The 12,851-nt window shown below is 42.5% G+C and overlaps 1 protein-coding gene across 1 annotated transcript; it reads left to right on the plus strand.

Annotated features, from left to right (window-relative positions):
- Positions 1-4,432: 4,432 nt before the first annotated feature.
- Positions 4,433-6,410, plus strand: LOC119732790. Its single transcript, XM_038206394.1, has 2 exons — positions 4,433-4,493; positions 5,230-6,410. The coding sequence occupies exons 1-2, from the start codon at positions 4,433-4,435 to the stop codon at positions 6,408-6,410; spliced, it is 1,242 nt and encodes a 413-aa protein (XP_038062322.1).
- The last annotated feature ends 6,441 nt before the right edge of the window (positions 6,411-12,851 follow it).

A 12,851-nucleotide genomic window follows, 5' to 3' on the forward strand; every position in this document is an offset into this window, starting at 1 on the left:
AAGTGGCAGGCATTGTCAAACAGCTGTGGCTACTGTGTTCCTGTTGATTATTGTATTGACCTGATAATGTATTGTCTGCAAGTGGCTGGTAGTGTCAAACACATGTGGCTAGAGTACTGTGTGGCTGTTAATTGTTGTATTGACTGGATAAGGTATTGTCTGCAAGTGGCTGGTATTGTCAAACAGCTGTGGCTACTGTGTGGCTGTCAATTGTTGTATTGACTTGATAAAGTATTGTCTGCAAGTGGCTGGTAGTGTCAAACACATGTGGCTAGAGTACTGTGTGGCTGTTAATTGTTGTATTGACTTGAAAAGGTATTGTCTGCAAGTGGCTGGTATTGTCAAACAGCTGTGGCTACTGTGTGGCTGTTGATTGTTGTATTGACTTGATAAGGTATTGTCTGCAGTTGGCAGGCATTGTCAAACAGCTGTGGCTACTGTGTGGCTGTTGATTGTTGTATTGACCTGATAAAGTATTGTCTGCAAGTGGCAGGCATTGTCAAACAGCTGTGGCTACTGTGTGGCTGTTGATTGTTGTATTGACCTGATAAAGTATTAGCTGCAATTGGCTGGCTTTGTGAAACAGCTGTTGCTACTGTGTGGCTGTTGATTGTTGTATTGACCCGATAAAGTTTTGTCTGCAAGTGGCTGGTATTGTCAAACAGCTGTGGCTACTGTGTGGCTGTTAATTGTTGTATTGACCTGATAAAGTATTGTCTGCAAGTGGCTGGTATTGTCAAACAGCTGTGGCTACTGTGTGGCTGTTGATTGTTGTATTTACTTGATAAAGTATTGTCTGCAAGTGGTAGTCATTGTGAAACAGCTGTGGCTACTGTGTGGCTGTTGATTGTTGTATTGACTTGATAAGGTATTGTCTGCAAGTGGCTGGTATTGTCAAACAGCTGTGGCTACTGTGTGGCTGTTGATTGTTGTATTGACCTGATAAAGTATTGTCTGCAAGTGGCAGGCATTGTCAAACAGCTGTGACTACTGTGTGGCTGTTGATTGTTGTATTGACCTGATACAGTATGTCTGTAAGTGGCAGGCATTGTCAAACAGCTGTGGCTACTGTGTGGCTGTTGATTGTTGTATTGACTTGATAAAGTATTGTCTGTAAGTGGCAGGCATTGTCAAACAGCTGTGGCTACTGTGTGGCTGTTGATTGTTGTATTGACTTGATAAAGTATTGTCTGTAAGTGGCAGGCATTGTCAAACAGCTGTGGCTACTGTGTGGCTGTTGATTGTTGTATTGACCTGATAAAGTATTGTCTGTAAGTGGCAGGCATTGTCAAACAGCTGTGGCTACTGTGTGGCTGTTGATTGTTGTATTGACCTGATAAAGTATTGTCTGTAAGTGGCAGGCATTGTCAAACAGCTGTGGCTACTGTGTGGCTGTTGATTGTTGTATTGACGTGATAAAGTATTGTCTGTAAGTGGCAGGCATTGTCAAACAGCTGTGGCTACTGTGTGGCTGTTGATTGTTGTATTGACCTGATAAAGTATTGTCTGTAAGTGGCAGGCATTGTCAAACAGCTGTGACTACTGTGTGGCTGTTGATTGTTGTATTGACCTGATAAAGTATTGTCTGTAAGTGGCAGGCATTGTCAAACAGCATATGGAAACGTTTTCCCGGATTTGTCTCATAAAAGAAGTTGCCCACATGACCGCTGTGTGACCTCCACGGGAGCTATGTGTGCACAGGGTCACGCGCCGCTGACCTCCACTGCAGGGTACTTCCATTGTGGGAATGGGTAAATAAACAATGGAACAATATGAGGGGACTGGCATAGTCAATGTAAATACAACAACTTGTAGAGAAATAATTCTACTTTGCACGACGAGAAAATCCGTGTGTTGGAAATGGATGGACTCTCGATGCCATTGGCATGATTGTATCACATATTCATCACTTACGCCCGACGATATTCACGACAAATCTCGGTTAAATCTCTCAGTTTTAAGCAGGTTTTCTAAACAATACATAGAAAAAATACACTTACCTCATTTCTGATAATGTTTGTAATGACATTTACTGAAACAGAAGACAGGATATTCTTGAAATCAACGCGAGATCACTGACGTCCGGCGAAGGCTAAATTAAATTTGGCACGGCCTGTCGGAATAATACATAACCCCTACAACTTTAATGGTACGATCCAGTCAAGACGACAGAAAAAAGGCTTTCATTTCAAAACAATACTTTAAATTAAACCTAAAACTTGACTGATAGATTACAAAAATAGTCCTACATATTACTAATAAATAAAATCTATACCAAACGTCGTAGAATTGTAACATTTGACGATGAAAGACGATGAGTAATAATTGATGACGTCACAAATGCGGTTTTGCGTGCTTGTGTCATCCGGGATATGTAGATGAAAGGTCATTTCAGACGCTAGATGTGAATAGTCAATCCGCTCCAAAGCTTCGTTCCGACAAAATTATTCAACCAATCAAAACATGTTTTATATCACCAGAAAGCTAATATACTGCATATTCATAAGCCGCTAGGCCCAAAGCAGCCTGATCACAAAGAAACGAGTGAGGGCTCACGAAAGCGAGTAATGTGCAAGGAAACTCGCTGTTTTGCTAGCTCTCCCACGCATAAACGACGACATTATGCAGGTTTACTATGTTTTTTTTGGACGAAACTGAGGAACTTACTGGTATTATTTGTAGGTTTTGGATTTGATGAATAGTTATTTAAGTGACTCCCGAGCGGCCCAATGCTGGAAATAAGCACACTTTTTTTATAAAATCACTTTTTCATGAAAAAATGCTCATTTGACCTATGTACGCAGGCCAGATTGAGCGGATGAGACAACGTTTCCATATGTGTGGCTACTGTGTGGCTGTTGATTGTTGTATTGACCAAATAAAGTATTGTCTGCAAGTGGCTGGTATTGTCAAACAGCTGTGGCTACTGTGTGGCTGTTGATTGTTGTATTGACCAAATAAAGTATTGTCTGCAAGTGGCTGGTATTGTCAAACAGCTGTGGCTACTGTGTGGCTGTTGATTGTTGTATTGACCAAATAAAGTATTGTCTGCAAGTGGCTGGTATTGTCAAACAGCTGTGGCTACTGTGTGGCTGTTGATTGTTGTATTGACCTGATAAAGTAATGTCTGCAAGTGGCAGGCATTGTCAAACAGCTGTGGCTACTGTGTGGCTGTTGATTGTTGTATTGACCAGATAAAGTATTGTCTGCAAGTGGCTGGCATTGTCAAACAGCTGTGGCTACTGTGTGGCTGTTGATTGTTGTATTGAACTGATAAAGCATTGTCTGCAAGTGGCTGGTATTGTCAAACAGCTGTGGCTACTGTGTGGCTGTTGAGTGTTGTATTGACCTGATCAAGTATTGTCTGCAAGTGGATGGCATTGTCAAACAGCTGTGGCTGCTGTGTGGCTGTTGATTGTTGTATTGACCTGATAAAGTATTGTCTGCAAGTGGCAGGCATTGTCAAACAGCTGTGGCTACTGTGTGGCTGTTGATTGTTGTATTGACCTGAGTAATGTTATAGAGTGCAGCGCTACTAACTGGCGGCTCCTCATCATGCTCTCCACCAATGTACTGATTTCCTCTTTCTTAGCGGTGTTTCCAGTCATGTCTTCATGTCAAGTTGAACTTTAGCGCAAACTGATCAAGTGAGCCGGAATATATGTAACATCATCTGGTTTGGGAGCATTTTAAGGGAGTTTTTCCTTCCTTTCCTGTGCATTTGGGGCTGTAGCAGTTTTTCTGCGCACCAAGACGTCAGGTATCTTTTGTGACTAGTAGATCACACCTTCTGCTGGTAACAATTGGATGTTCCTCCAGCACCAGTGGTATCTGTGAGACATGGTTATCCATCGCAATCTCCACAGCATTGATTTGAATCTCTTGTGCGCTGAGATTGAAGGCAACCATCTGTCAGCCCGATGCAGTGCTGCCAGTGTTGTAGTCGAGTACTTTTTTCTGAGTACCGAGTACTGTCGAGTACTCAGGGATGTAATCTCTCCGTTTTGTGGGGGTTCAAAAGTCCACCAACGTGAATTGTGTGAATCCGTTGAGAAAATAGGGGGGTAGCGCTGGTAGAACTGGTAGCGCTTCCGGTTGCACCTACATGCTCATATCCTGACAAAATTGTCTCGGTTTTTGCCTTTTGATCACCGACATCAACTTCAAAAACCACACAGTCGGATCACACAGACGTAAGGATACTCCTAGCTCCTGGATCGGAAATCCAAGTTACCTGATCGCCAAAAACCTGGAATTTTGAACAGATTCTGCTCATTACTCCGAGTACAAGTAGGCCTACTGTACAAGGACTACGTACGCCTATAGCATTCAGCAGTGTGTTTTGGCTCGTCATTGTGCTTCAGAAATTGATTGACGCATGGCTGGATCGGCATTGTTGGCCTTTGTGCTTATCCTATTGTCAGCAGTAGTCATGGTTGCCACTACAACAAACTCCTACAGCCATGATGAGTTGCTGTCGCTCAAACCTACAGGTAAAACCACAGTGCCCCTTCACGTTCACACCAGACTAAAAGAGCTTGGAATTGGTGTGCCAAGACCAACCAAAAGGGGCCGCAGATCATGGGCTAAACAACAGAAACCCATCCCCGTACTGAGCCACCAAGACATACCCTACGAGATTCACCCTGATTTTCAAGCGGGACAAAAAGGTGCAAATCCCGCAAACCTCACCAAAATTTCACGAAGCTTACCACCCACAAAACAACTTGTTCCCACTACATTCGGTCTGTGGAATGCTCGATCGATAAAACCCAAGATCCCTATCTTATGTGATTTAATTATATCCAACCACATCGATATTATTGCCATAATTGAAACATGGCTGACTGGTGATCATCGGGATCATCGTGCTATTGCAGATCTTATTGCAACACTTCCTGACTACCAAATTCACCACATACCTCGGAAAAACAGAAATGGTGGTGGCGTCTGTGTGTATCTTCGAAGCAGCTTCAATGCCCATATGAACGAAGGTAGAACATTTGATTCATTTGAACATATTGATTTATCAATTAACGCTCGATCCCAGACCCCCCTTCGGCTCATCATAATCTATAGACCTCAGAGACTAATCGATGGACGCATGACTTCCCCTATATTTTTTCGTGAATTCTCCACACTCCTGGAATCTGTTGTGTCTGAGCCAGGACACATCGTGATTGCTGGTGACTTTAAACTTCCACGTCGATGATCCATCTAATCGTGAAGCGGCAATCTTCTGTGATCTCATTGACTCTGCTAATCTCGAGCAGCATGTGACTGGCCCCACTCACCGCGAGGGCCACACACTGGACCTCATCTTGTCAAGTTCAGCAGACGACACAGTTTCACGTGTTGTCACCACTAATTACCTGCCCTCCGATCATGCCGCTGTCAAATGTTTACTGAACGTCAGTCGGCCCGATCCGGTCAAAAGAGACATCAAACTTCGAGAAATTCGTAAGATTGACATAGATGCCTTCCGCAAGGATATCCTGGCATCACCACTGTATACTGCCCCAGCCTCTGATTTGAACCAGTTGGTTCATCAGTACGAGAGTACTTTGAAAGATCTCCTAAATCAACACGCCCCCCTCATCTCTCGTAACATATCATGTCGCCCACACGCGCCGTGGTACAATGAACACATCCACAAAGCAAAACAAGAACTACGTAAACGTGAACGCAAGTGGAAATCCTCTAAACTGGCAGTTCACAAACAACTTCTGAATGAACAGATCTACCGGTACAATCGTATGATAACTCAAGCCAAAACCGAATATCACAGGACACAACTTGCCGACTGCGATTCTCAACAACTGTTTCGCAAAGTCGACAAATTATGCACCCCGAAATCTTCAAGAACCCTTCCGCCAGAGAATGAACCAGAGTCACTAGTGGATCGTTTCTCACAATTCTTTTCCAATAAGACCCAGACCATCATTGCCGAACTTGATAACGCTTCAACAGTTGAGACAACAGTACCAGTGGCCGACTCGTGCGAGACATCTTTCACTGGATTTGACATCCTTTCTGATAGTTCTGTCAGAAAGATGATCACCGGGTCACCTTCAACAACATGCAGACTTGATCCAATTCCCACATCGTTACTGAAGAAGTGTCTAAATGAACTCACTCCCATCATCACAACAATCATCAATCTCTCCCTTGAGAACGGCCATTTTCCTGATGCTTTCAAATCTGCCCACGTCACCCCCCTGCTCAAGAAACCCAACATGGATCCGGAACCACTAAAAAACTACAGACCTATTGCCAATTTGAAATTTCTCGCTAAGATAACTGAACAAGATTATCTTCTCAAGAACAGTCTTCACAGCAACATGCAGTCTGCATACAAGCGTCGTCATAGTGTGGAGACGGCTCTTCTCCGAGTGAACAACGACTTGTAACTAGCTGCTGACAAGGGCCAAGAGGCGGTTCTTGTCCTACTGGACTACTCCGCAGCCTTTGACACCATCAACCACGAGATCATGCTTCATCGTCATGTCATAGGTATGGCATATCCGGCCATGCTATCAATTGGTTCGAATCTTACTTCAAACACCGTACTCAGCACATTTCAATAAATGATGACCTATCTGACGCTTATGTCCCTGAAGTCGGTGTCCTTCAAGGATCTGTGCTGGGACCCTTGTGTTTCATAATGTACACATCCCCCCTTGAGGACATAATTGAGGCCCACGGTGTCGGACAAATGATCTATGCTGACGACACTCAAGTTTACATCATTTTGAAAGAGCGGGATCGACCTACAGCCATTCCCCAGTTAGAACTCTGCCTTAACGACATCAAATCATGGTCCACAGCAAATAAACTGAAATTAAATGCAGACAAAACGGAGGTCCTTCATATAACATCCTGCCATAGAAGCCATACTCAACTCCCCCCTGTTCATATCGGCAACTCTTCCCTCCAGCCCGTTTCTAAGGTACGAAACCTAGGTGTTACAATGCAACCTAATCTACAAATGGACACGCACATCAATAGCATCTGTCGGTCTGCATCATTTGCCCTTCATAAAATCGGACAGATCCGCAAATTCCTCAACCCGCACACCACAGAAAAGCTTGCTCATGCATTTATTACTTGTCGCCTAGATTTTTGCAACAGTTTACTTCAAGGGCTACCAGACTCACAAATCGCCAAACTCCAACGCATCCAAAACTCAGCTGCAAGACTAATCACCCTCTCGAAGCCCCATCAACCCATATCACCTATTCTCCGTAATCTGCACTGGCTCCCAGTCAAGAGGAGGATAATCTACAAAACCCTTCTCCTAACATACCAATGTCTCCATCGTCTCACCCCTACTTACCTCCAGCAATTAATCCATAAATATGAACCCCGTAGAAATCTTCGATCAAGCTCACAATCCCTGCTCGCCTGCTCCTCAACATCGACAAGGTCATACGGTCAGCGAGCGTTTTCATCTGCAGCCCCAACCCTCTGGAACAAACTACCCAATCACATCAAGGAAGCCCCAACCCTGGACGTTTTCAAAGCTAATCTTAAAACCCATCTGTTCACTGCAAATGAAATATAATGTTAGCGTTTTCCTCTGTTAATTGTTCAGCGCATTGGGACCCCGTGTAAAATGCGCTTTATAAGAATGGTTTATTATTATTATTATTATTAGAATGTGCTAATTAATTATTCATAATGAGTTTTGCTTGCCGAATTATCCGAATTTACTAACAGACATTACTTCGTTGATCGATACGCACGCACATATTGAATAACCATTGCGAGAACAAGGTTGAAGACCATGCTTTGCCGTTAGCGTGATCATGTGATTTTTCGCTCGGGTCCGAGGTTGTGATTATTTAGGTCTAGTTCCTGTGTCGGTACCCAAGATGCACGTGTTGCGCTGGTCGGGTGTACAGACTACTTATGCAAGTGCTTGATAAAGAAGTGAAAAATAAGTTCCGGTGGGAATGGTTTCGGGACTACGTTATTATTGACGGGCATCAGCATGAATTTCAAGAGTGTTTCGATAAAATAGCAACCGCTGGCAAGGTTTTTTGCAATGTTTGCAACGACACTATCAACTACGCGTCGAGTGGAAAGAAATTGCTCGTATCCCATGTGAAACACCCGAAGCACATCATCATTGAGACTGATTAGTCTGGTGCTTCCAAAGATGGTATGTTCCATTCAGTTGTGGATGAAGCAAAACAAATATTTGTGTAGAATAATCTTGTTTTATTTATTTCTTCATGCTTTTACAATGGTTATTATTAATCACCATGGAGTATTTATAATTACAAATAAGTGACAAATCAATGATGATGGTGATGAACTGAAACAAAATGCAACAAAAGTGAAAAAAGAAATAACAAAATTGGCAAAATATTTTGGCTCAAATGATGGCCCAAAAAGGCTTAGATTGCACCACAGAGCATCTAAAATCCAAAATTTTAGGGGCCCTTTAGCGGGCCCCAGGCTCCACGCCGTTTCGAGTACAAGTACTTTGCTGCCTGAGTACGAGTTCCGTCATTTCTTTTCGGCCCGACACCGGTTGGTACACTGATGAGGTGTTCCAAGCTAAGCACAGACGAAGACAGCTTGAGCACAGGTGGCATGCATCCTCACTCGAGATTGACCGCCAACTACATCACCAACAATGCCAGCATGTGATCTCGCTGATCCGTAAGGCCAAAAGAACCCATTACTCAGAAATAGTCTCCAAGTGTTCCGGTGATCAAAAACAACTGTTTTGTGTCGCCAACAAGCTTCTCCATAGGAATAAGGAATCTTCTTTACCACAAGTACGATTCCGACAAGTCACTGGCTGACCATTTCAGACTTTTTTTTCACGTCCAAGATTTCTTCGATTCGTGATGCACTACCTCCCCTTGTGCCAGATACAGATACTTCTACCCCCACCCCGCCAACACAAACTACACTGACCAGTCTCCGTTCTGCCTCTCAAGATGAGACACTGCATGACCAGTCTCTGTTCCGCCTCTCAAGATGAGGTTTGCACTGTCATCTTCAAATCCCCAGCCAAATCATGTGAATTGAACCCTATGGCCAACCTGGCTCCTTAAGCAATGTTCTGAATCCATCGTTCCTGCCATCACCACGATTATCAACCGCAGCCTGCAATTCAGTGTTGTTCCTTCTGTTTTCAAAGTTGCCCACGTGTGCCCAGCATTGTTAAAGAACTCCAATACTACCGCCCAGTTTCCAACTTGCCGTACATCTCAAAGTTACTTGAGTGTGTTGCTATCTCCAGGCTGTCGATGCATTTACGGAATAATGATCTATTGGATAGTCGCCAATCTGCAAATCATCAGAACCATAGTGTAGAAACATTACTTGTTCATCTGTCCGCGACCACATCCTACGACAGATGGATGTTATCCCGGAGAATCTTCAGGCTTGCATTGATGAGATCAAGACATGGATGATGACAGACAGTCTCAAATTGAATGACAACAAGTCTGAATTTATCCTGTGTGGCTCAAAACAACAACTCGCCAAGTTCAATATCACCAGCATTAGGATTGGAGATTGCCACATCCACCCTTCCAGCAAGTGTCGCAACCTAGGTGTCACTTTTGACCCCCACATCGCTTTCAAGTCACTACAAGGAACTTCACCGGACTATATAACGGACATTATCTCGAAATATCAGCCGTCACGTAGTCTTCGTTCGCCGGAGCGCTAAAGCTTACTGTTTCCCGCACCAATCACTCTTGCATTGCTATTTGTACTTGGTTTGCAAAAGGGCTTGCTCACTGACGTCCAAATCTGTAGGAGAGCTGCAACTGCGTATTTTACGCAATATATCATGCATTGCGCAGTGTTGAAAATGTTCCAAACATGTGCGCTTATTGCTTGAAATGTTTTTCGAATGTCGACGCGGCCGATGCCCGTTATGCAATTGGATGCTCAGTATGTTGATGCACGCGGCTGGTCTGTAGGAAATGACGTCATTTTACAAGACCTATTAGGGAATGCACAAATGGGTGACAACCTTCTCGCATGCTGCCAATTTCCAAACGCTTGTCAAGTGACACATCTTTGGAAATTTCTGTAAATCCGCCCTTCCCCCATGCATTCTAATTTGTAATTGGTTTGCAATTGGGGGATCCGAGAATGAGTGACAACCTTGCATGTCAATTTCCAAACGTGTCAAGAGGCACATTTGTGGAAATTTCTGTTTATCTGCCCCCTCCCCCATGTGTTCTAATTCCCCCCGCCCCCAAATGTGTCGAGCGACACATTTTTGTAAATTTCTTTAAATCCCCCCATGTGCTCTAATTTGTACTCGGTTTGCATTCGGGGGATTTACAAATGAGTGACAACCTTGTCGCATGCTATCAGTTTCCAAACGTGTGTCAAGTGACACATTTTTGGAAATTTCTGTGAATCCTCCTACTCCCCTATGTGTTCCAATTTGTACTTAATTCACGAATGGTTGACAACCTTCTGGCATGCTGTCAATTTGCAGAAAACAAAATAAGATCCTTTCCAAAGATGTGTCAAATGACACATTTTTGGAAATTTCTGTGAATCTGCCACCTCCCGAATGCGTTCCAATTGGTACCGGTACTTAGTTTGCAATTGGGGAATCCTCGAATGGTTGACAACTTTCTGCCATGCTCTCAATTTGAAGAAAACAAAAGAAGATCATTTCCAAAGATTTGTCATGTGACACAGTTTTGGAAATTTTTGTAAATCCCCCACTGCGTTGTTACAATTTGGGAAGCCACAAATGAATGACAACCTTCTCGCATACCTTCTTGCGTGTCAAGTGACACACTTTTGAAAATTTCTGTGAATTGGCACCTCCCCCATGCTTCTAATTGGTACTTGGTTTGCAATTTGTTAATCCATGAATGGGTCCAAACCTTGCATGCTGTTAATTTCCATAGATGTTCATAGGAGTTATTAAGGAAAATTCTGTGAATCTGGCCACCACGGCAGTTCCACATGCATAGCGCGCACACACACAAAGGTTCTGTAATGCGTTAGTTCTGTATTTGTGAACTCCAATGATGCCGGTGACGTCACATAACATGGTGCTGTCCACATACAGAAAAAAAACATTGATGTTTCGTCCCTAATAATGTCAAAATTAGACACTTTAGAAATACGTTTTATTATCATAAATGACAGGCAATGACGGGATATGATGTTTTCTTTAGGAAATAAATGAGAAAGGGGTATAATTTATATGCCAAGGTGTGTTTTAGGGGAATTTTCGCCAACGTTTTTGCAATGCGGGATGAATTTATTTGCGTATCGAAGACTTTTAAAAGCCCTTCAAGAAAAGCGAAACGCAGTTTTTCAGAAGAAATCTTTATGTTGATACCATTATTCAGTTATGAAAATAGCCAAATCATACTTTTTCTTGGTCGGGTCGACATTTTAAAATAAAATATAGACGTTGAAAGTCAGCCTACCATTCCAAAGCTTCGCTGTGAATTCGGGCTGCTGCATCGCTGGTTCATGATCTAGTATCCCACTAATACATGCAAACTGGTGCGCGGGTACCAACTGGCCTAGCGCCGCGTGGGTTGTGTACACAAAAGCGCCGTACAACGTGTACACATGTACATATGTGTACGTAAAACCATCGCATTTTACGGACAATCGCAAGACATTCAATAAAATTTGAAAATACATAAAATGCAAAACAGATTACATAGAAATAAAGAACCATCTGTCTTTAGATGAAAACACTCACTTTGGACAAAATAAACACACAATCGGAAATTCACAAATGTTTAGTGTTGTACAGTGAGTGAGTGAGTGAGTGTTGTACAGCATATTAAAGCAGCACAATCCAAAACCAAGCATGAATTTGCCATCAGTATGAGACACTCTATCCTCTTAATATTCTGGGGGAAGTTGCTGACAATTAATTGGATCTATAGCTTAAACAAAACAATAACAAATAGGTTTTTGTTTGGCAATAAACGCATTCTTTATTTCACAACCAATCCATATCATTTAAAAAAAAAATTTCATTTACAGAAGTGAAACTTCACAACAGCCATATTTTACAAGTAAATAAAGTGCACATGTAATGCAGGCATGAACTCAACCAGTGAAATCAGGTTTGGCAAGTGATAAAACTATGAAAAGTCTGAAAAATTAAATAGGGTAGTTGCAGTTAATTCAAGAAAGTGATTCAAAAATTCAACTTTATGAAAGGGCAAATGGATTTAAGCATACCCTCACACCTGAAGACAGTAAAGGCTTTTTTTATATTTATTTATTATTAATATTTTGTTGGAGAATGGAGCTTGCAGTTCAACTGCACTATTTCATGAGTGGTGGTGATGGCAATTTCAGGTTTCAAATTTTCGCTTCATTAAAATTTCACATACGTACGTGTACACGTACCTGGATGACCTGCACCAGATTTACAAAGCACTACATCACTTCACAATTTGATGCAAACACAGTCCACTGTGAAGTTCTTTTCCAGTGTGAATGCATCATACATCGTCAATTTTGTTCAATATTTTAGAAAAGTTTTCACAAACTTGTACAATCGACGACTCTTTGTTGACTTTTCGACGACTATTTACTGTTCTTTGAATAAATACATAACATGAAAATACATGTACATGTAGTCACCTTTTGTCCTTACAGCATATTTTGTGAAATGAATCACAGGATGCGTCATCCTAGGGATACAACGATGCATCGTAGGTTACAATAAGTGTCGTGAAATCAGGTACAGATTGTCACCGTCACTACGAACGACACTCTCGCATCCGTGTGTGCACTGTACGCGCTCGTGTTTACAGAACCGGGATATTTTGGGTTTTACGAACTGACATCCGCCACAGTGCGGCACTTTTAGAGCG

The sequence above is a fragment of the Patiria miniata genome, unplaced genomic scaffold, assembly GCF_015706575.1.
Source record: "Patiria miniata isolate m_02_andy unplaced genomic scaffold, ASM1570657v1 HiC_scaffold_25, whole genome shotgun sequence".
In the NCBI taxonomy this organism is placed as follows: domain Eukaryota; kingdom Metazoa; phylum Echinodermata; class Asteroidea; order Valvatida; family Asterinidae; genus Patiria; species Patiria miniata.